This window comes from Jaculus jaculus, chromosome 1, assembly GCF_020740685.1.
Source record: "Jaculus jaculus isolate mJacJac1 chromosome 1, mJacJac1.mat.Y.cur, whole genome shotgun sequence".
NCBI lineage: Eukaryota > Metazoa > Chordata > Mammalia > Rodentia > Dipodidae > Jaculus > Jaculus jaculus.
Genome location: NC_059102.1, coordinates 281,956,098 through 281,982,200, shown reverse-complemented (window position 1 = coordinate 281,982,200; position 26,103 = coordinate 281,956,098). Strand labels below are relative to the sequence as shown.

The following is a 26,103-nucleotide window of genomic DNA, read 5'->3' as shown; positions in this document are numbered from 1 at the left end:
AAGAGCCATGGATACAATCTCTTTCCCTGACCTCACTTAGGCCTTTTCACCCCCGTTAATCTGTTCTTCCACTTACACATATACAATACCATCCCCTCAAGACATTCCCTCTCCTCCCTCTCTTATAGCCTTTTTCTAGGTTATGGGCCTCTGCTACTGATTTTTGGTTCCAGCTCACACCCAAGTCTATAAATTTGAAGCTAGAATCCACATATGAGAGAGAACATGTGACATTTGGCTTTCTGGCCCTGGGATACCTAATTTAGTATGATCCTTTCCAGATCCATCTATTTCCCTGCAACGTTCATAATTTCATTTTTCTTTACTGCTAAATAGAACTCCATTGTGTAGATTTACCACATTTTAGTATCCACTCATCTGTGGATGGCCATCTAGGCTGGTTCCATTTCCTAGCTATTGTGAATAGAGCAGCAATAAACATGGCTGTGCAAGTATCTCTAAGGTAGTGAGAAGAGTCCTTAGGATATATGCCTAGGAGTGCTATAGCTGGATCATGTGGTAAATCTATTTTTAGCTGTCTCAAGAACCTCCACATTGATTTCCACAATGGCTGTACCAGATTACATTCCCACCAACAGTGCAGAAGGGTTCCCCTTTTACTGCATCCTGACCAATTTGTTTTCTTTTTTTTAAATTTTTACTCAATTTTTATTAACATTTTCCATGATTATAAAAAATATCCTATGGTGATACCCTCCTGCCCCCCCCCGTCCCAATTTGTTTTCTTGATGGTAGCTATTGTGACGGGAGAGAGATGGAATCTCAAGGTAGTTTTAATTTGCATTTCCCTAATGGCTAAGGATGCAGAACACTTTTTTAGATGTTTATATGCCATCTGTATTTCTTCTGATGAGAACTTTCTATTTAGCTATATAGCTCACTTTTTGATTGGGTTGTTTGATTTCTTGTTGTTCTGTTTTATGAGTTCTTTATATATTCTGGATATTAATCCTCTATCAGATATAGCTGGCAAAGATTTTCTCCCATTCTGTAGGTTGTCTCTTTGCTCTATTCAGTGTCCTTTGCTATACAAAAGCTTTGTAATTTCATGAGATCCCAGTAGTTGATTAGTAGTTTTGTTTTCTGAGAAATTGGGGTTCTTTTCAGAAAGTCATTATCTATGCCAATATGTTGAAGGGTTTCCCCTACCATTTTCTCTAGGAATTTCAGAATTTCATGTTTGATATTATGATCCCAGATCCACTTGGATTTGATTCTTGTGCATGGAGAAAGACAAGGGTCTATTTTCATCTTACTACATATAGATATCCAGTTTTCCCAGCACCTCTTGTTGAAGAGGCTGTCTTAATGCATATATTACTCTCACCAAATTGCCCTGAAAGTACTACAGTCAATGTTAATACACATATATTAATGTTACTCTCACTTCCAGTTAGAGAAGCTTCTCTTGAGATGGTGATGACCACTGGTATGACCCAAAAAGGACATAGTGCTGAGAAGAAGGGACAGAGAAGTGTCTAGAACTGAAACATCTCACACCCTCCAAAGCTCAGGACCCATAGTGGAAGAGGTGGCAGAAAGAATGTAAGAGCCAAAGGAAAGGTGCCACTCCTTATATACAGCTGTGTGGACGTGGACAGAACTTGCCCTTGATATCCAAGACCTCACAGTGTCTATCAATACCTACACAAGACCCTTATAATAGGAGAAAAAGATGATGACATCAAATTAAAAGAGAGACTAACAGAGAGAGGTAAAGGATATGATGGAGAACAGAGTTATGAAGGGGTGAGTGGGGAGGGGAGGGAAATACCATGGTTTGTTGTTTATAAGTACAAAAGTTGTTAATAAAATATATATATATTAAAAAAAGAGTCATAGAGACTATTGCCACATTTCCAGAGAGCCTCTGAGGCTCTGAGGTAAGGTATGAGTCCTACAAGGAAGCCCTTAGAGGCCACTGTGTGATCAGAGAAAATAAAGAATAAATTATAGTGGAGAATCCAGGATATAAGATGTGTAAGGACCATGGGGCACCTGCCAAGGAAATCTGCAGGCACAGATTGGAGCTGCACTGAAAAAGAGACTATATGTGGTATAAGCAGCAGAGCTGTTGGAAGAGTGAGGCTACCCAAGCACTTTGGAACTCAGACAACTCCATCAAGAATTACGGGCGCCAGATGTTCACCTGAAAGACATAGTATTTTCGCTGCTGTGTTTTGTTCTTACATTGGTCTGGTCTTTCATTGCTCTATTCCCATCCTACTTTTCAAAATAGGAATACTTAATCAATGCCATTATGTATTGGAATTATTTTATTTGATTTTTCTTTTATAGGAGTTCACAATTAGGAGATTGTCTTTGTCTCAGAAGAGAGTTTGGACTTCTGACTGTTACTGGAACTGTTAGAGACCATCGAGCCATCTTTTGAATGTACTGCTCATGGCTCAGTTAGTGGTGTGATATCAATTCTAGATCTGTTCTTTGAAATCACAATTTATATATTAAATATTATGGTCCATATAATTTGCATTTTCACTATTTAAAAAAATAAAAACTCACTAGTATTTTCCTAATCTTTTTGTAGGATTCGTATAAACAGTGTAAGAATCTTTCTTGGCCTTAGTGATGGCTTAGCACTTAGGTGCTTGCCTGCAAAGCCAAAGGACCTAGGTTCATCTCCCCAGGTCCCATGTAAGCCAGATTCATAAGGTGGCACACATGTCTGGAGTTAGTTGTTTGAACCAAAACATTAGAAGCAGAAGTATCCACTTAAAAAGTCAGAGTTACTCATCATAATATAGATTCCAAGCATTTTTTAAAATTTTTTTGTTCATTTTTATTTATTTATTTGAGAATGACAGAGAAAGAGAGAGAGATAGGGAGAGAGAGAGAGAGAGAGAGAGAGAGAGAGAGAGAGAGAGAGAGAATAGGTGCTCCAGGGTCTCCAGCCACTGCAAACAAACTCCAGACACGTGCGCCCCCTTGAGCATCTGGCTAACGTGGGTCCTGGGGAATCAAGCCTCGAACCAGGGTCCTTAGGCTTCACAGGCAAGCGCTTAAACTACTAAGCCATCTCTCCAGACCAATTCCAAGCATTTCATTCAATTTTTTAACTCCAAAGTTTAGCAAGCTTATACATATTGGGTGTTCAGTAAACATTTATTCCCTTGATTTTAAACTGATTGTGTGTAAATTACTGTCTTATTTTATATAATATGCTTATTGAAAAATGATCTTTATAATTTCTAATAATATTGTTACTACCAATGATGTCAAAAGTTGGATGTGACTTGCACACATGATTTTTCCATTGTTATGTTTACTTTCTCATGTCAAATCAATGTTCTTGTATCCACTTCATTTGAGACAATCCTGACATTTGGTTTAGCTGTTGAAGGTCATGGACGTCTTACATCTTCCAAGGCTGCACACCATTGAGCCAAAGGCACTTCTGCCCAGCCAGTTACTAAGCTGCTCATAATGCCTTTATTGGTGATATTCTGGAAGCCATTCACAAGCTACTTGAAAGCAATGTTTATAGAGTTTACAGATAAACACAAGTGCAACAGTTCATAGGGAAGCCATAAAGAGCTAAAAGAAAGCTCTGAACACAAGAATATCTACACATCAACATGTTAATCAACCAGGAGGCTCTCCAGGCCTCACTCTTGAGAACTTTTATTGTGGTTTCATTTCATAAGCAGGATTAATTAAATCATCAGCCAGGACGTGAACTCAATCTCGAGGTCCTTTTCTTTTCCAAGATGAAGAGGGCATGACAGGGTTGAGTGTTTCATTCTTCTAAATGTATGGCTTATTTTTGCTGGTGACCAGTCCTAACTTGAAGTTATCCAGTATTACCTACTTGAGTCACTTTAATAGCATCAGACTAATGTGGTTGAAAGGTATGAATAACAAAGCACTGATATCATCCAGACTATTCTAAAATATTTTAAAGCTCAGCAGCCAAGGACACAAAAAGATAAACATTTTACTTCATATATTCATTATTTAGCATCTTGTACCAGCATGTAATTACCATGATTATAATTACATGTTTGTAAGGTGTAATTGTGATCCTCAATGCACAATACTTCCAGTTCAAAGCACTTCCGGAGGTAGTGGTCTTGAAGCAATTGTGCACATACATAACATGAATAAAAGGCCTTCAGGTAAATTATCAAATTGAAAGAAACAGAATAGAACTTTGAAGGAAAATGAGACTTTTATCTATTATCTTCCTTTTCTATGCTCCTTTATTTTCCCTCATCCTCTCTCATGCTTACTTAGCTCTCAAAATGTGTTTCTGTGCCTACTTAGTAGAGAGTGGCAAGGGGTTCCAAACATGGGGATCATCATTGAGGAAATGGCAGTAGTAATGATAATATATAGAAAAAGGATATTGTAAAACAATTCAGCAAAAAAAGCACACATCAATGAGAGAAAGGTCAAATGAAAAGGAATAGAAAATATAAAACTAAATTGTGATCCTCAGGATGTGTTTTGGTAGTGTTCAGATTTGAAGAAAATATCGCTTGTGTACTGAAACTTCTGAAAATTATGTCATTACATTTCCCACATTCCAGAGTTAGCCATGAGAGTGGCATATGAATCGGAAAGCTATGAGCTGCTCCCAGGCTTGGCATACACAAGCTTCAAGCCGATTACTGTTTTGTATATAAAAAAGTGTTACTTGCTGCAGATAGGAGACTATGTGGCTTATAAGTGTCTATTTATGTTTGCCAAAATACAAAGAGATAAAACAGGGCAAAAAATGTTTTTAAACAACACAGTCCCACTTAAAGCTATTATCTCACTAGCATGATATTACCATAAATATGCATAAGAGAAATGCATAGTTTGAAGAGGCAAGCAAATAAGGGACTTAGAAACCATGTGTAGGAAGGATTTTTAGATAGATGTCTGGTCACAAAACTGAACAGAAGTAAGTATACAGTAAATTCATCAGATTTCATAAATAATGTAACTTTGTAGTCATAAGAAGCTGCCATAAGAAGCAGGCTATATATTCTACAAGAATTATGTACTGAATTGACATGAATAATATGACTTAGGAAGAGGCTTGAAGTGAGGCACAGAGGCCAAAGGCAACTACATACAGGTAATTCATTGAGATTAGTAATCATAAAAATAGTGAAGAAATAATGAAACATCTTTCCTCAACCAGAGTTCAAGGAGTTCTCAAAACCAATGTCTGTGTATTTTTTTTTTATGAGTCAGTGATTCTTCTTTGTTTCTGGTTATTTTTTCCATAATGAATTAGAAGTTATCATTGTAGGGGTCAGATTCAGGAATACTGCTCCCAAATATGTCACCATTGCTTTTGAAAATTCAACAGAAGCAGGGAGATCTCATGTGCCTTCTCTTGATCTTCTCTCTGAAATTTGGCCATAAAATTAACATAGGTGACGATATGAAAGTGGTTCATCAGACTAATGCCAGAGGACTTCTCCTGAGAACCAGGGGGAAAAATGTGCTCATCTCTAAACACATATTCTTTGTTCTTTCATACTTCACTAGTTTCCACTCATCACTAAACAAAAGCACAAAAGAAGCACATATTTTCCTGTATTGTTGGGTCTCCACTCTTACAATTTCTGTGCCACATAAGAAAGCAATGAAATAAATATGTTTTGCTTTTTCCTCGTCAGTCTGTTATTGGTCATGGAATCTCTGCCATGAAGTTGTTTTTCAGGAAGTGCTTCCAAAATCCACTAAAGCTTGGTTTGAAACTGGCTTTCCAGGGACCAAGTTCAGTTCCTCAGTTCAATGGCATTTTAACATTATACAGTCAGCATTCAAGCACAGAATGTGATTATGTCCCAAGACTGGAAACAAGTATTATGACAGAGGGCGGTGGTACACAGCTTTAATAATGCCAGCATTTGGGATGCAGATGTAGGAATATTGCTATGAGTTTGACACCAGCCTAAGACTATATAGTGAATTCCAGTTCATTCTGGGCTAGAGCAAAAGCCTACCTTAAAAACAAACAACAACAAAAAAGTATTATGACTGCATATGCCTCTCCAAAGTATCCAAACTCTCACTTTTCACTATCCAATCAACAAGTACCTTTTTTACTCTTTCCCGCTATAAGTTCAATGACTAACAAACATTTTGCCCCTCACCACCCTGCTAAGCAACCTTACTATACAGTGAAGCTGTACATGTTTCAGGAAGAAAGACCTTGCTCAGAATCATACCTTCTTGCTTCTTGCAAAGACATACAATTTTATTTTGCCTTAGGATGGAGAGATGCAGGTGATTTACTAAGATAAACAGAATGGGTGTGACTGATTATTAACACACTACATAATTGATTCTGTGTTTGTAATTTTCTTAGGGGATTATGTGATATGCAAATAAATTCTGTTTAATGCTTATTCTAATGAAACTTTTCTGTTTAGTAGAGAATATTTCTGGGTTGCTAATAGATTTCAGTTTTAATTAATTCTCCACCAAAGATCAAAATCTCATTGTTTTCTTCTTTAACCTTCATGCAATAAACACACAATTATACAGCTAGACACAGATACTGGAAATGTTTGCAATTATGACCTTTCTACATCAACTGACCCTAGGTAAGACTGAATACATAGGGATGCTTCTTAGTGACATTATCCTTTTAGTATCACTTGAGTACTAATTAAATGTCAAATACTTGGCTGTTTTACCTGAATTATGCACTATGATTTTTACAATAACTTTATTATCTCCTGCTAGTATTTTTCAGATAAGAATGCCAAAGCTATGAACATGGAAATAATTTATCCAGGCTCAATTACTGAGAAGTAGTGGAGAGCTGGACCACTCTGACTTTAGAGCCCCACTTCTTCATCATTAGTTGATTGAGACAGAGGCCACAGTGCATGGCAGCACCAAATCCAACTCGCTCTTCATTCTGGATTTTCTGGTGGAAAGCTGAGTCCATTAGCCCTGCTTTCAACCCATTTTATATCATTGGAGTGCTATGGCATTATGGAAGTCATCTGTCCAAAATATTCACAGCCTTTTGTTTTGAATACTGCACTGGGTGGATAACTATATAATTTTGGAAGAGTTACTCAATCTGCCCCAAACTCATCACATCAGTAAGCAGGTAATAACAATGATTTTCCTAAACCTCCAAACAAGTGTGATAAGAGTGAAATGGCATGGTGTGTGCAACCAGCTTTGGAAATGGAGATCTATAGAAAAGAGCCTTAGTGCAATGTGTCTAACAACAACTAAAGCAGTTTCTGCTGTAGTAGTAAAAGCAAGCTTAGAGACAATACCTTGTGTCATACTCTCCATTTAACCACACTTATACTGGCCCACAATGATTGTGTAAGCTATGTTCAATTCATTCATTACCATGAGTTTGGTGAGAAGAAAGGTCTAAGTAGCTACCCCTAATAATACATACCATTGTGCAGTATGAAAGGACTGAATATTTTCACAACTATAATTATAAAAATGCATCAACAAAATAATGTTTGTTCTTGAGGTTTATAGAATTAAAAAGCACCTTCTAATTAGATATCACCTAATTTTCAGATGGATCAATTAGCTGAATGTGCATGTTTTAGCAGAAAGCCTCCACTTATGAGAATGTGCTCACCTATATGAGCACTATGTGCCAACACCCATCTCCTGTATAAACCACTTTTTGAATCAGCCTTCTGGCAAGGGGATATTTAAAATGACAGCTCTCCATCTGCTGAACAGCTAGCACATTCTAGTAAACCTTTTTCTCTACCATTAACTTGCCTTTTCACTAACTTGTTTTTGGCGTGTCAAGTGCTTTTGCAGTAACAAGAGGCCATTCACATAATACTGAAACTGCAAGAACTAATAAAAATCTAATTACATCATTTTTTATATCTTACATTGGTATAAGCAATAATGACCATATGGTCTAATATATTTTACATGTGAATGATTAAATCTTCTCTTATAATATATATATTTCTCCTATTATACTAACATCAAATAAAAGATAACTACAAAAATCCCAAGCCTTGCACCCAGCATAGATGGTAAGAGTGGATCTCAGACTTTTGCACATTACAAAATAAGAGTTTACATCACTACTGTCTCCTGTGGTATGCCTTTGATCTAATTCTGATGCCAATCAAATCCCTTCCATGGAGCCCTTTATTAAATCAAATTTCAAATCTGAATACATTTTTAGGTATTTCTTTCTCCTCCTCCAATGAAGTGTGAAAGCTTTCCTGAAGTGTCACTCTTTACCCAGGTTAGCAACAAATTTGGCTTTGTCTCAGGCTAGCTTGGTGACATGTTTTGAAGCCAGCTTTGAACAAAGCCTATTATTCTTTTAAGACCCTAACGACTTTGGGAAGGTGCAAAGCTCTATGTAAATATGGATCTAACAACATAGCAAATCACTTGTAATGCTATTGAATTAACTTACAGTTATGAGCATGTATGCTGCACATGCCTGTTCACATCTACCACTCATTGTTTTAAGAATTTATAAGTTAAAAATTTAGCCCCAATAAGAATTTTGAAAGTGTTTTACTTTATTATATCATGGGATTTCTCTGAATGCCTAGATAATCCTCATTACTTTTGAACCCAAAATGGGGAAATCTCAACTTTATTAATGTTGGTCTTACCTTTTCCAGTTTTGAAAGAGCAAGAGAATAACAGTCTTTGGCTCTGAATTGCATGAATCTCATGTTTGCTGGGTGAGTAAGCTCTGTGATAATACTGAGACTGGAAAACAACCTAAATTTCAAAACAACAAAAAATGCATTACACTAGCAATCCAACATGGTACTTTTTATAACAACATATTTACGAATGAGTGATTTGCAGCCTTAGGCACAAAACTATATCCAATTACAACAGCAAGCAGTCACATAAAATGTTTAGTAGGATACAAGAAAAATGAAACACTATTTTCCAAATATTTTAACCAACCCTTTAGTACAGTAAGAAAAATAAATTCAGCAATTTGCCTTATATTAGATTTTTAAAAAATTTTTTTGTCCATTTTATTTACTTGAAAGTGACAGAGGGCTGGAGAGATGGCTTAGCGGTTAAGCGCTCGCCTGTGAAGCCTAAGGACCCCGGTTCGAGGCTCGGTTCCCCAGGTCCCACGTTAGCCAGATGCACAAGGGGGCGCACGCGTCTGGAGTTCGTTTGCAGTGGCTGGAAGCCCTGGCGCGCCCATTCTCTCTCTCTCCCTCTACCTGTCTTTCTCTCTGTGTCTATCGCTCTCAAATAAATAAATTAAAAAAAAAATTTAAAAAAAAAAGAAAGTGACAGAGAGAGAGAGATAGAGAGACAGAGAGAGAGAGAGAGAGAGAGAGAGAGAGAGAGAGAAAGAGAGAGGCAGACAGAGAGTGAAAGAGAATGGGCGTGCCAGGGCTTCCAGCCACTGCAAATGAACTCCAGACGCATGCACCCCCTTGTGCATCTGGCTAATGTGGGTCCTGGGGAATCGAGCTTCGAACCAGGGTCCTTAGGCTTCACAGGCAAGCACTTAACTGCTAAGCCACCTCTCCAGCCCATATTAGATATTTTTATCTCTATAATTATGAAATAGTATAGAATAGTATAGAAGAGAACTCATAAAGCTGATTTAGAATTATGTTGTGGGTTATTTTAAAACATAAGTATGTAAGATGAATATATGGATTGGCAAAAGTTTTACATAATTATCTTCTGGTCTGTTATGTGACCTCTCTGCTGTCTTCTGGCTCATCATTGTTATAGTATTCTATCTTTAAAGGTCTAACTTTACTAAAGTGAACTTCTAAGATGAGCAACTATTTTAATTTAAATAAAATTTCACTGATGAGTTGAAACCAGTAGTAAGACATTAATAGTGGTGTTACAGATCATTCTCAATGAACTCACCTGATCACAGAAAGGCAACTGTTGCATGGTCTCACTCATCTGTTAGCCTGGATCAGTCTGAGATACTGACATACCTAATAGGCACCTGAATACTAGACAATATGAAGGGTAGGACTGAAGGAGAGGCTAAGGTTGGTGGGGGGGGGGGGAACAAAACTGGGCCCAAACAGAAATGGTACCAGAAAATCCTATATCCTAGAGGACACAATAAAAGGTTGAATGCTTCTCAGGACCTTAGAGGTAATACCTAAATCAAAGGGCTCTGGAGAGGGTGAAATGAAGACTAACCTTAATTTTCTCCTGGATCTCTCTCTCTTTATTTTTTCTTCATTCTCTTTTATATTACCTTTCTTTTTCTTCTCTCTGTTCCCTTGGTGCTGGCCTATAACTCCCAGTACCAGGATGTGGTTAAAATCCACAATGAGCTGTTGATCAGAGAGACTGGCAAGGTTTCCCAAAAGAGGACAAACTTCTATCACTTCTATCAGAGCACTTGATTACCCACTAAAAGTTAATGGTAAGTCTCTGCTGCTGAAAATACCATATGCTGTCAGTATGGAACATGGAAAGATCTGGCTGTAATCTGGAAGAGAGCCAGTTCCCAGACAGCGAAGGTGCTACATGAACTACTGGGGGAAAATGGCTAACATCTGTCCAAGCAACTCAAGGTCTAAGCTACTCCACAGCAAACAACCAGAAGTGATGCTCATCCAAGTGCAATAGTGGCACACAGCCATGGTGGGTTACCAACTGATCTTGGATTGGCTAGCAGATCCACTCCATGGAAAGGAACCCATAGCTAGAACTGGGAATCAAGTCAGAATCATATCCAAATAATGAGTTTGTTGTCTAATATCAAGCTCCCACCAATCTTAGGCTGGAAGATGGCCTACACCTATTAAATTCTCTCTAAACTAACAATGGTTATCCCATTTAACCAGTGCTGACTTCACTCTCCATTGGACAATCTTCTTCTCTTCCAGATGTATGCAGAAACTGAGGAGAGAATCAGCCTATCACACTTCACCAGGGCCCCAGTTGAAACCATAGAACAATTCTGGAAATGAGCAAGAGTGCTGGTTTCTTGGTGAACCTTATATCAGCCCAAGGGGGAAGGAGGTGGACATAGAGGAAACTCAACTCCTACTAAAGCAGAGATCCAGAGACACAGAGAAGCCCATCACTGAAGTAGAGCTAAAAACAAATGCAACTTGGCTCAGGGAAATTCACCAATGAGGGGGCAAAAAGATTGTTAGAGCCACAAGATGGGACATTGCACACACACACCTTGCCACTTCCCCATAACTGATGGAAGCCCCCACAATGCATGAACTTCAAGCCCCAGGGAGATAACTGGCATCCCAAATGAGGAGGGTCCCTTTAGAGCAGGATGAGGGTAAGGATGGTACAAACGTGTGTTGTTTACACACTATGTACATAACTATATATATAAAATTTAAAAGATAATGGTGTTACAAAGGATACAAGAATTTACATAGTAGATTTCTCAGTGCATAACCGTGTCCCTACATGTGCACTTATATGTTCATACATACATGCACACACAATTTTTCTGCTGGAACAAAATGGGCATAATGATGTGAAAATAAATGTATGTTTTCACTGCTTTTGATGTTCTGACCCTTGCCTAATATTTATGTATCATGAGACCTTTTCTGATTTAAAAAATTTTGAATGTGTGGCTACTACTTACTAAAAATAATCAGCTTTGTATCCATCTGTAAAGCTAAACAAAGGTAAGAACACTAGAAAAGCACACTGCTAGGTTGTACCACTTCCTTGAACTTAAAGACTATCATTGGTTGGAAATATGTAGATCATAAAACACCTGTGATGACTCATAAGCAAAGCCCTTCTGCTGCTTTCACTTCAAGACAACTGAATGCAAACAGGTACTCCTGCCTCAGTGCCAGCCTGCTTCACAGGGGAATTTACAAAGGAATGGGCCTGTTTAAATAAAGGAGCCCTGTCCTCAGGACTGATGCTGTAGATGATCCTTCACCTCATTCAGGCTTACTTTCCTGATGCTAAGCACATGGTAGAACAGCTCTCTCCTACCAGGCAGAATGGCCTGATATTGCAGTTTGGAGTGTCTGCTCCCCAGCACAGGGCAGCCTTCCCTGATTATTCATGTCCGTGAGTTCTCCTCATCACTCAAGTTAAGACACTAACACATTCAAAAACTTTCCTTCTGTTATGAGTAAAATTTGTACATCTTCACTACCTAAATGTGTGATTCAAGGCTTTGAGAACCATATCATTAATTCCTTATTGAAGGAAGAAATATAGCCATTACCATGTCTTAATCTTAATTTTGAGGACAATTTTTCTCGATCTTGGTAAGTTGTAATAAGGGCATCAGGAAAAAATAAACAGAATCTAATTTATTTTGCTAATTTTTAACACTTAAAAGACAGTAATTTTACTTGTGTAATTTCTCCGTGTTCTCAGTCTTTGAATTGGTTAAGGAAACTCTAAAGCCTAGATTCTTTTTTTTTTTTTTTTTTAAATTTTTTATTTATTTGAGAGCGACAGACACAGAGAGAAAGACAGATAGAGGGAGAGAGAGAGAATGGGCGCGCCAGGGCTTCCAGCCTCTGCAAACGAACTCCAGACGCGTGCGCCCCCTTGTGCATCTGGCTAACGTGGGACCTGGGGAACCGAGCCTCGAACCGGGGTCCTTAGGCTTCACAGGCGAGCGCTTAACCGCTAAGCCATCTCTCCAGCCCCAAAAGCCTAGATTCTTACAAGAAAGAATTTCAAGAATCATTTACCTCAGCCTCTGGCATTTGGAAATTTATTTATAGCCCTTATTTACATTATGTCTTAGTATTCTGGTGGCTTATCTTTGTAAAAATATTTCTATTGATTTGCAAGCAGAGAAGAGTGACAAAAGGGATATTTCTATAAGAACATCTAAAATAGAGAAGATATTAATGAGGTCAGCATATCTATAAACTAATGATTAACTGACATCATCTTTTGGAATTCTTTTATATTTTTGAGCAGGGCATTTTCAATGTGTAGCTACCACTATTATAATCTGAAATAAATATGTGGTTATATTCCTTTTTTTAGTGCTTTATAATTTATATAAATAAACACACATATGTAGATAAATTTGTAGTCTTTTTTTTTTTTTTTTGCATTTGCCTAGATCATCTTTACTTGACAATTTTTTGGGAGAAGAGTAGGTAATGCAAAACATTTTTATATTAAAACAAATGCAGATAATATAGAATATAAAATTTACATTACTTTTTGAGACAAAGTATCTTTTGACATCAAAGACATTTCAAGCTAAGCTACTCATGAGTTCCAGTGTAGTCTTATTAAGAATGAAGAAAAATAAAATTGAGTTACCATGGCATTGAATTTGACAGTTGGATTTAGATTTGACCGTAAAATGCATTTGATCTGTCTGTTCTACATAAATGAGCTCCAACTACTTATGCTATTTTAAACTTAACTTAATGAATGCATAAGCTAAGTCTGCCACCTAGTGAAAGTTTAGAATGAAGGAATTCTATTCAGCAGTAAGAAAAAATGACACAAAGAAATTTGAGGAAAAATAGTTGAACCTGGAACAGATCATTCTCAGTGAACTTACCCAATAACAGAAAAAAACCGCCACATAGTCTCACTCATCTACAGCACCTAACTTGAATCTACCCAAGATACCTTACATACCCATCAAGCATCTCGTGGACTAGACACTAGGATGGAGGGGGAGGGAAGGGAGGGCATGGAAGGGGTGGGAAACCCTAATCTAGACCCAAATGGCAATGGTACCATAAAATTGTACTTCCTAAAAGGCAGGCCAAATGGCTGAACCTTCATCAGGCCCTTACAGGAAAAAACTGAAACACAAGACACTGGAGAGGGTAGGATCAAGTCTAACCTAAATCTTCTACATCTTCCCTCCATCCCTCTCCCTCTCCCTCTCCCTCTAGTCTCTCTAACTCTTGTATATTAATTGTCTTTTCCTTCATTTTCTTAGTGGGAACTGACCTGTAACTCCCAGTACCAGCATGGGGCTATCATCCACAATGAGTTTTTGATCAGAGAAACCTACAAGGTTTCCTAAAAGAATGACAGATTTCTGTCAGAGTACTTGATGACCCACCAAAGTTTAGTGGTAAGACCCTATTGCTGAAGATTCCATATGCAGCTGACGCATAAAATGGAACGGCATGGCTGGAGGCCAGGAAAGAGTCAGTCCCCAGGCAGTCAGCGTGTCTAGTGCCAGAAGTGCTACATGGGTGACTGGGGGAAAATGACCAATATCTGTCCAAGCAACTCATGGTCTAACCTACTTAGCAGCAAATAACCTGTTGTGATGCCCACACAAGTGCAATAGTGGCACACAGCCATGGTGAGGAACCAACTGCTCTTGATTTGGCTAACAGATCCCCTCAGTGGTAGAAGACACATACCTGGAGCTGGGAAACAAGTCAGAACCATATCCAAACATAAGCCCACTGTCCAATATCAAGCTACCATCAACTGTGGGCTACAAGAGGGCCTACACCTATTAAATTCTCCATAAAAAAGTAAGGGACTTCCGGTTAAGATGGCGGCGTAGGTACCACGCCAAAATAGCCTGGGGGGGGAAGACCAAAAAAAACTCAGCAAAATACACACTTTTACTAAAAAGTGAGGTGTATAGGAAGTTGAGGCGGCAGCGGAGAAGTGGAAGAGTTATAGAGCATCCGGAGCCTGCACAGGCGGGAACAGCGGCCCGGGGCGGCTCAGCTACCCGCCGCAACCGCGGAGCGGCAGAAAACCGCCGGACTCCCGGCTCGAGCCGCAGGACAAGCCAGGTGCGGGAATTTCCCCTCACACCGCGCTCTCCGCAACTCGGGAAACGTGAGGGGAGAGCGGCAGCGAGCAACGGAGGGAGGAGCAGACCGCGAGGTAAAAGCACACGATACAACCAGAACAGCCGCGGCTCCCTCCCCTCCCCTGCCGCCTGAACCCAGCTCCAGCGAACACAGCAGCGGCCCGGGACCCGGCCACGCCAACTTGGGCTGACGGCGGGACCCAAGCAGGAGCAGAATTTGGCAGCAACTTCAGCGGCTCCAGCACCGGTACCAGTGGCCCCAGCAGCAGCGGACCCAGGAGAGCAGCGGCTTCGGGGTGAGCAGCAGCGGTGGACACGACAACGGCAGCTTCAGAAGTGGTGGGGGCTCCGGCGGTGACATCTACAACAGCTGCAGAGGCGGCGGCAGCGACTCAGTTTGCCCCGTAGGAAAAGCAAGTGCCCAGCTCCAGAAATCAGAACAGCAACCCGACGACCCAGGCAGCAACTTGACTGAGACCACAATCACCCAAGGTAACTGGGATTGCACCAGGGAAGGGTCTCACCTGGTCACAAGCTGACTTGGATACCTCAACAGACCAGAAATCTAAACCTCTTTGTTGATAGAGGATCTGGTCATTATAATAACTACTCTTGCATACATACTCGGGGCTGTTTTTGATGGAATGGGTACAGTGTTTAGCTAAATTTTAGAATCTACCAGTATATTATTCCACTCAGCCTGCTTGAATACTCCTATAGCAGGGAAACTCAACCCCTAAGAACATCTTTGTAGATACTCTGAGAGTCTTAAGAGCCACACCTAATACCTTAAGGTCCTACCCTGAAAATATTTTACACCAAATCAATTGATACAGCTAAGAATACACAGCTAGCTAGAAAATCCAAGCATTAACTTAATCCAAGATGCAAAAATATATACATTATAACACAAGAAACACTAAAAAGCAAGACGATATAAATCTACCTAAAAGTATTAATGCATCAGAAATGTCCTCCAGTGAGAAAGAGTTAGAGGAAATGCCTGAGAAAGAGTTCAAAAGAATAATTATAAATATGTTCAAAGAGGTCAAAGAACACATGAAAACAATCAAAGAAGAAATCAAAGAGGAAATCAAAGAGGAAATCAAAGGAATCAAAGAAGAGGCAGGACACCAATTTAATGAAATAAAGAAGGCAATACAAGACATAAATAGAGAAATAGAAATAATAAAGAAAAACCAGTCAGAATTACTAGCAATGAAGAACACAGTTAATGAAATAAAAAACTCTGTAGAAAATCTCACCAGTAGGATGGATGAGGGAGAGGACAGAATATCTAAGCTAGAAGATCAGGTGGCAGACCTAATGCAGTCCAACAAAGAGAAAAACAAACTTATAGAAAAGTATGAGTGGGAATTTCAAGATATTCGGGACACTATGAAAAGATCCAATATAAGAATTCAGGGCATAGTAGAAGGAGAAGAATTCCACTCCAGAGGCATAGTAGGCATCTTCAACAAAATCATAGAGGAAAATTTTCCCCAAATTGGGAAAGAGGTGCCAATACAGATACAGGAAGCCTTTAGAACCCCAGCCAGACAAAACCCAGAAAGAAACTCTCCTCGCCACATTATACTCAAACTTCCAAACACACAAACCAAAGAAAAAATATTGAAAGCAGTTAGAGAGAAAAATCAAGTTACCTACAAAAGCAAGCCCATCAGGATTACAGCAGATTATTCAACACAAACTTTTAAAGCCAGAAGGGCCTGGAGTGATATATTCCAAGTTCTGAAAGATAACAACTGTCAACCAAGGTTACTTTATCCTGCAAAGTTATCCATCCAAATAGATGGAGAAATAAAGACATTCCATGACAAAAGCAGGTTAAAGGAATATCTGAAGACAAAACCAGCTCTACAGAAAATACTTGATAGAATCCTCCATGCTGAACAAAAGGAAAAGCACACATATAAGGAACCTAGAAAAAACCAGCCATACTCAAATACCAGTTAACAGAAGAGAGCACAGGTAGAACCAGTAACACACACACACACACAAAAAAATGGCAAACATAAATACACACATTTCAATAATATCTCTTAATATCAACGGTCTCAATGCCCCAACGAAAAGACATAGATTTGCAGACTGGGTTAAAAAGCAGGATCCTACAATTTGTTGTCTTCAAGAAACTCACCTTTCTACAAAGGATAGACATTATCTTAGGGTGAAAGGTTGGAAGACGGTGTTTCAAGCAAATGGGCCTAGAAAACAAGCAGGGGTTGCTATCCTAATATCAGACAGGGTGGACTTTAGTCCGAAGTTAGTCAAAAAAGATAAGGAAGGTCACTTTATATTGATTAAGGGCACACTCCAACAGGAGGACATTACAATCCTAAACATATATGCACCTAACATGGGGGCTCCCAAATTCGTCAAACAAACACTATTAGAACTAAGGTCACAGATAACACCAAACACGGTGGTGGTGGGTGACTTTAACACCCCACTCTCATCAATTGACAGGTCATCCAGGGAAAGAATAAACAGAGAGGCATCTGGACTAAATGAGGTCATAGAAGATATGGACCTAACAGATATATACAGGACATTTCATCCAAAGGCTGCAGAATATACATTCTTTTCAGCAGCACATGGAACATTCTCTAAAATAGACCATATATTAGGACACAAAGCAAATCTTAACAAATTCAGGAAAATTGAAATAATTCCTTGCATTCTATCTGACCACAATGGAATTAAACTACAAATCAGTAGCAAGAAAGGCTATAGAGCATACACAAAATCATGGAAGCTAAACAATACACTACTAAATGATGAGTGGGTCAATGAAGAAATCAAAAAGGAAATCAAAAAATTTATAGAGTCAAATGATAATGAGAACACAACATACCAAAATCTCTGGGACACAATGAAGGCAGTTCTAAGAGGTAAATTTATAGCCTTAAGTGCCTATATTAAGAAATTAGAAAGGTCGCAAGTAAACGACCTAATGCTTCGTCTTAAAGCCTTGGAAAAAGAAGAACAAGGCAAACCAAAAAGTAGTAGACGGGAAGAAATAATAAAGATTAGGGCAGAAATTAATGAAATAGAAACAAAAAGAACAATCCAAAGAATTAATGAAACAAAGAGTTGGTTCTTTGAAAGGATAAACAAGATTGATAAACCCTTAGCAAATCTGACCAAAAGAAAGAGAGAAGAGACACAAATTAATAAAATCAGAGATGAACAAGGTAACATCACAACAGATTCCAGAGAAATTCAAAAAATTATAGGGACATACTATAAAAGCATATACTCCACCAAGTATGAAAATCTGAAAGAAATGGATGATTTCCTTGATCTATATGACCTACCTAAATTAAATCAAAATGAGATTAATCACTTAAATAGACCTATAACAAACATGGAGATCCGAGCAGTTATCAATAATCTCCCAACTAAAAAAAGCCCAGGCCCGGATGGATTCACTGCTGAATTTTACCAGACTTTTAAGGAAGAGCTAACACCATTGCTTCTTAAGCTTTTCCAGGAAATAGAAAAAGAAGGAATCCTACCAAACTCCTTCTATGAGGCCAGCATCACCCTGATACCAAAACCAGGCAAAGATAGAACAAAAAAAGAAAATTACAGACCAATCTCCCTCATGAACATAGATGCAAAAATTCTCAACAAAATATTGGCAAACAGAATACAAGAGTATATCAAAAAGATCATTCACCCTGACCAAGTAGGCTTTATCCCAGAGATGCAGGGATGGTTCAACATACGCAAATCTATAAATGTAATACATTACATAAATGGGTTGAAGCACAAAAATCACATGATCATCTCATTAGATGCAGAGAAAGCATTTGACAAAATCCAACATCCCTTCATGATAAAAGTCCTACAGAGACTGGGAATAGAAGGAACATATCTCAATATAATAAAGGCTATCTATGACAAGCCTACAGCCAACATATTACTAAATGGGGAAAAACTGGAAGCTTTTCCACTAAAATCAGGAACAAGACAAGGGTGTCCACTGTCTCCACTTCTATTTAATATAGTTTTGGAAGTCTTAGCCATAGCAATAAGGCAAGAGACACACATAAAAGGGATACAAATTGGAAAGGAAGAAATCAAGCTATCATTATTTGCAGATGACATGATTCTATACATAAAGGACCCTAAAGACTCTACTAGCAAGCTGTTAGAGCTAATCAAAACCTACAGCAATGTAGCAGGATACAAAATAAATACACAGAAATCAGTAGCCTTCATATATGCTAACAACAAACACACAGAGGATGAAATCAGAGAATCACTCCCATTCACAATTGCATCAAAAAAAATAAAATACCTTGGAATAAACCTAACTAAGGAAGTAAAGAATCTATACAATGAGAACTTTAAGACACTCAAGCGAGAAATTGCAGAAGACACTAGAAAGTGGAGAAACATCCCTTGTTCCTGGCTTGGAAGAATCAATATAGTGAAAATGGCAATCTTACCTAAAGCAATCTACACATTTAATGCAATCCCTATCAAAATTCCAAAGGCTTTCTTCATGGAAATAGAAAAAACAATCCAAAAATTCATTTGGAATCATAAAAAACCTCGAATATCTAAAATAATACTGAGCAACAAAAAAGAGGCTGGTGGTATCACCATACCTGATTTTAACCTATACTACAGAGCCATAGTAACAAAAACAGCATGGTACTGGCACAAAAACAGACATGTAGATCAGTGGAACAGAATAGAGGACCCAGATGTAAGCCCAAGTAGCTATAGCCACCTGATATTCGATAAAAATGCCAAAAATACTCATTGGAGAAGAGACAGCCTCTTCAGCAAATGGTGTTTTGAAAACTGGATAAATATCTGCAGAAGGATGAAAATAGATTCTTCTCTCTCGCCATGCACAAGAATTAAGTCCAAATGGATTAAAGACCTTAACATCAGACCGGAAACTTTGAAACTGCTAGAGGAAAAAGTTGGGGAAACCCTCCAACATATTGGTCTTGGCAAAGACTTTCTAAATACAACCCCAATTGCTCAGGCAATAAAACCACAGATTAACCACTGGGACCTAATGAAATTACAAAGATTTTGCACCGCAAAGGACACAGTGAAAAAAGCAAAGAGGCAACCTACAGAATGGGAAAAAATCTTCGCCAGCTATATATCTGATAAAGGATTAATATCTAGGATATACAAAGAACTCAAAAAGATATCTAATAAGGAATCAAACAGGCCAATCAAAAAATGGGCTAAGGAGCTAAATAGAGAGTTCTCAAAGGAAGAAATACGAATGGCATATAAGCACCTAAAAAAATGTTCTACGTCACTAGTCATCAGGGAAATGCAGATTAAAACTACATTGAGATTCCATCTCACTCCTGTCAGATTGGCCACCATCATGAAAACAAATGATCATAAATGTTGGCGGGGATGTGGAAAAAAAGGAACCCTTCTGCACTGCTGGTGGGAATGCAATCTGGTCCAGCCATTGTGGAAAACAGTGTGGAGGTTCCTAAAGCAGCTAGAGATTGATCTACCATATGACCCAGCTATAGCACTCCTAGGCATATATCCAAAGGATTCATCTCATTTCCTTAGAAGTACATGCTCAACCATGTTTATTGCTGCTCAATTTATAATAGCTGGGAAATGGAACCAGCCTAGATGTCCCTCAACAGATGAGTGGATAATGAAGATGTGGTACATTTATACAATGGAGTTCTACTCAGCGGTAAAGAAAAATGAAGTTATGAAATTTGCAGAAAAATGGATGGACCTGGAAAGTATTATACTAAGTCAGGTAACCCAGGCCCAGAAAGCCAAGCGCCACATGTTCTCCCTCATATGGGGATCCTAGCTACAGATGACTGGACTTCTGTGTGAGAATGAAAATACTTAGTAGCAGAGGCCAGTAAGTTGAAAAGGAGACATAAAGGGTGGAGAAAGGAAGGGAGGAGGATACTTAATAGGTTGATATTGTATATATGTAATTACAATGATTGTAATGGGGAGGTAATATGATTGAGAATGGAATTTCAAACGGGAAAGTGTGGGGGTGGGGAGGGAGGGAATTACCATGGGATATATTTTATAATCATGGAAAATGTTAATAAAAATTAAAAAAAAAAAAAAAAAAAAAAAAAAAAAAAAAAAGTAAGGGTTATCTCAGTTTTCCTGGTGCTAACTTACTCTCAGTTGGAGAATCTACTTCTCTTTTTCAGATACATGCATATCCTAAGGAGAGAGCCACCCCATCATACCTCAAAAGGGCCCTGACTGAAACTATGGAAAATTGGCAAAACAAGCAAGGGTGCTGTTTTCCTAATGAACTGGATACCAGCACAAGGGGGAAGGAGACCGACACAGAGAAAAGTCAACTCCTACCAAATCAGAGAGCCAGAGCCTCAGAGGCCCCCAACACCTCAGCACTGAAGCAGACCAAAAATGAACCCAACATGGCTCAGGGAAATTTTGCAGAAGAGGGGGCGAAAAGAATGTCAGAACCACATGTTGGGTCATGATATGCAGAGACATTTATTGTACCAATAACTGTGGGCTAAGCCCACAATGCACGACCCTTATACCTCAACAAGGAGGGGCCAATGAGGAGGAGGTGGGACTTGGATGAGCCTAATAATGGTACCAAACTGCCTGTATTTGCTGAATACAAAACTAATAAAAAAATTTTTAAAGAACATTTTGAAAGCATGTATTATATTGTTTGAAGATAAATTACAAGCATATATTTTTTCCATCTTCGCAGTCATACTTAACATCATGGAGAAGAACATAAGTTATTGTAGAGAAGTTTTAAGTAGGGCAAAGGTTCTTAAAATATATATTTGACAGAGAAAGAGGGAGAGAGAGGGAGTGAATGGGTGCACCAGGGCCTCCAGCCACTGCAAACAAATTCCAGATGTGTGCATCCCCTTGTGCATCTGGCTAATGTGGGTCCTGGGGAAATGAACCTTGGTCCTTTGGTGCTGCAGGCAAATTCTGTAGCCACTAAGCCTTCCCTCCCATACTGGTTTTAATATTTTATTTTGATTTCTTTACTAGAGAGAGAGACAAAGAGAGAGAATGGGCACACTAGGGCCTCTAGCCACTGCAAACAAACTACAGGTGCATGCTCCAATTTGTGCATCTTGCTTATATGTGTTATGGGGAATTGAACCTGGGTCCTTAGGCTTCACAGGGAAGCACGTTAACTGTTAAGCCATCTCTTGCCCTATATTACTTTTAATTACAGTATTCCTTGATTGTGGAAAAAGAGGTTCATTACATCATGTTATCTCTAAATTATTGTTTAAAATTTCTTGACATTTTTCACAGAAAGGTTGTACAGGGTACATAAATGGCTTAACAGTTAAGGCACTTGCCAACAAAGCCAAAGGACCCAGGTTCGATTCCCCAGTACCCATGTAAGCCAGGTGCACAAGGGGTGTGCACATCTGAAGTTCATTTGCAGTGGCTGGAAGCCCAGGCATGCCCATTCTCTTTATCTCTTTCTCTGTCTCTCAAATAAATAAACTAGTTAAATATATTAAAAGATAAATCTAAAAAGGTTGCACATATAGATCCCTCTTTCCCACCCCATTTCTGCTAATGGTCTTCAGTGAGGGTATTCATTGTGGGGACCAAGAGGCCTTAGTCAGTCTCTGCAGAGATGGGGAAAACACAGTGTCTTGGGCCATTTCCTACAACCCTGAAGCTCTTACAATGAACCACAGTCCTCAACTTGTTTGTCCTGACACTCTGGGCTTTCTCACCATTATCTCAATAACTCTCCCTGTTTCTACTGCCTCCTTGTTACCTATCTGCTTTATTTTTCACTGCTGTGAGACAAGAACTCAGCAGTAAGGCAATCTGTAACATGTTGTTTTTATTTCCCCCTATCTTGTAGTCTTGATCTCCCACCTTTCTGGTCCCCCTCTTCCCCTTATAAACCTCCCTTCAGCTTTCTAGCGACATAGATTTCATTAAACTATTTTTTTTTCTTTCCTTCTCCCATCTAAGATGGCTTCTTCCCCTCTTCATGGTCACTTTTCTAGTTTAATAACTTACACACACAAGTGCCTGCACACACACATATCTATATATTTGCAGACACATAATTAAAATTAAAATCTATGGTCTACATATTGCAAAATATATATGCTGTGTTTGTTTTGCTGCATTTGAGGTCCTTTGTTTAAGATAATAATTTCCAGTTTCTTCTGTTTTACCTCAAGTACCAGGATTTCATTTTCTTTATGGAAAAGTGCATTTCACAGTGACTTATACCACATATTCTTTATCTGTTTCTCTGGTGATAAACATCTAAGCTCATTCCATTTCCTGAAGTACGTGGTTGTGGGCATTTCCTGTAGTAGGACTTCGATTCCCAGGAGTGGTGTTCTCAGCTACTTCTTTGACATATTCTTTTTGGAGTCAGTTAACATTATGTAAACAACACATATTTTACAAGTTTGTTTATTTTTTCCCTTATTAATCTGTCATTACAACCACAATGTATTTTTTTGACCTGTTGCATAAGTTCCAGCTAACAATGTAGACAGATAGAGAAAAAGTAAAAGAAAAAAAGAGAGAGAGCTATCTTTTCCACTCCTGCAAGGTAAAGACACATTGAAGGGTTCAATTATAACATAATGTTTAACTTACAGATGGAAAATAATTCTCATATCCTCAAATTCCTCCTAAGTTTCTGATCCCTTTCCCAGTGAACACACTCCTAATGAAATAGAAACTCCCCAGTCAGGAGCACTTTAGACTGAGTAATGTGGAATGGTCCTTGGACAATTTGAGGATTGTAAAGGTCTATTAATTGAAAATGCTTCCTAATGCTAGGTATCATGTTGTATATTAATAAGCTTGAAGATCAATAAGGATGGGCCCCATCCGTGGTAATCATCAAATTACACAACCAAGGACTGAAGCTGCAGGATAGTGTTGCCAGGCTCTGCAGACCCTACTACCTCCTGCCTCTCCCAAAACTACACAGGAGACTGAGACTGAAAGAGGACAGAGCTTTATAAAAAATAATGTCTTGGGAAAGTGGGGTTAAAGACTGTCTATCATAAAGAAAAGTATTCCCTATTCCCCACCACCCCTCAACTAAAGGTGTCAGGGATTTTAGAGGAATAATGTTTCCCATATTTAACAGATGTTTTATACTCATAACAGCACAGTCCTGCTGTCTCTGAAAAATCAGCTTTGAGCCCCACTACTGGTGCCCCTGTTGAAATATTAATTTGCAAGTGAAAAATAGTGATAGCCACAGATTAGACAAATGGGGGAGGTAGAGATAGAATACATTTGTTGGAAAAGATGACTTCCTTCTGGGAAAGTAGAACTTTCCCCTCTTTTGGCATGTGTGTATGGGGGCATGAGTGAGTGTGTTTGTTCATGTGTATGTGTTCATGAGTATGAGGGTGCATGTGTATGTGTGTGTGTGTGTGTGTATGCATGTGTGCAGGGGTGCATATGTATGTGTGCAGGTATATATACATCTGTGTTCACATGTGTATGGAGGCTGAATGTGAAGTCAGGTATCTGAATTGCTGTCTTAATTTGTGAGACAAAATCTCTCACTAAGCCTGGAAATCACTGAGTGGACTAGACAAGCTAGCCAGAAAATCTCAGGGATCCTCCTGGCTCTGCTTCCTCAATACTTGGATTATAGATGCATGCCTCCAATGCTTAGCATTCACATGTATACTGGTTATCTGAACTCATGTCCTATTGCTTGCTTGGCATGTACAATATCTACTAAGCCATCTGCCTAGCTCAAGGTATGTCTATTTTTATAGATTTATTTTCGTTTCCCTCTTGATCTTCTTTAATATGCTCTGTTATGTGATTTCTCATCATAAGAATGGGGTTTGAGTAGTATCACTTGCCTTGGGTAGCAACTTGACATCTTGAACAGACCAGAAGGTAAGATGATTACTGAGAGAATTTTTATATACTATTGCCTCTTCATGTAAGAATTAATCTAATAGGGACTAAGAAATCACTTGGACAGGAAAACACCCCTTAATAAAGCTCCAAAAACTACAAATAGTATATATAAACAGTATAAAGCCTTCCTAAAAATGTCGATAGGCACAATAGTCCCTTCGGCTAGTTATTGTCCACTTTCATTCATTAGAGTTCCCCATTTAATCTTGTAACAATCTCCACCTATCTAGTACTCCATGCTTCGTGTGTTTTGTTGCACTCTTCCAATGGGAGACCCACAAGGACTAGGGAACCAAGGAAAGATCAAGGGCTGGAGAGATGGCTTAGTGATTAAGGAATTTGCCTGCAAAACCAAAGGACCCAGGTTCAATTCCCTAGGATCCATGTAAGACAGATGCACAAGGGGGTGCATGCATCTGAAGTTATGTTTGCAGTGGCTAGAGGCCTGCTGCTCCCATTCTGTTTCTTTTTCTTTCTTTCTCTCTCTCTCTCTCTCAAATAAATAGACAAATAAAATACAAATTGAAAAAAATAAGACCAAGTAAAGATCTTCTTAACACTAGTTTTAAATTAGGAAAACTGTAAATTAAGTGATCAATTTAATTTTCTGGACAAATAATTCATCTTTATTCATGTCTTTGTGCATTACACAAATACATTCTCAGAGCATTGCCCTTATTTCATGTTTACTTTCTCATTCTTGTCTTACACATAAGCATCAGTTGATTATCTTTTTTTAACTGTCACTTAATACTTTTGAAATTTATAATGGAAAGTCATAAAGCACTAAAACAAAACAGAATGTGAAAGCAATCAATGCGAAAATAACATGGGCTAAATAATTTCACAGACACTTACACATGCTAAAAGTGGGCATTATCTCACAAAAGTAACAACATACTGTAATGGTTATCTGCTTAGTACATAATTACAATAAATAAATAACTAGATATGATTTTCCCCCTAGAAATAAAAAGGCAAATCAAATAAATGTTGTGTTGAATCTCTCGCCCTAATAGTAAGCTAACAAAATAGCTATGAAATCCACATTCACATATCCTTTCTGAATACCACCTATTATGAACATTAGTTTCAGGAAGTTTCCTATAAGCAAGCAGTAGCTTCCAAATAGTGCCTGATGTGTCAGGCTCTGCTCTGAGCATATGACAGATAGCTCCTCTGTCATTTCAGGGACTTGCTTAGCTAGGTGATACCACAGCATGGACACATGCAAAATGCCTAGATCAAAGGAAGATGAGAGGTTGCCATTCTAACTTAAACCACAAGTGAATAATTCAGGATATTTGTTAACTTATTTGAAGATAATACAGAATAAAAAATGTGATAGGAAAATATACTGAATTGATTAATTCTAGATGTACCTGGCATTGTATTCCACTACCCAGGGT

The 26,103-nt window shown here is 38.5% G+C and overlaps 1 protein-coding gene across 2 annotated transcripts in view; it reads right to left on the bottom strand.

Moving 5' to 3' along the window:
• Window positions 1–26,103, bottom strand: part of Kcnt2 (potassium sodium-activated channel subfamily T member 2) — a 365,450-nt gene that overhangs the window by 41,505 nt on the left and 297,842 nt on the right. For both annotated transcript variants that reach the window (XM_004659523.3, XM_004659524.3), the window contains one exon: window positions 8,628–8,739. In XM_004659523.3, coding sequence (XP_004659580.1) covers window positions 8,628–8,739 — 112 coding nt within the window. The remainder of the gene's footprint in view (window positions 1–8,627; window positions 8,740–26,103) is intronic.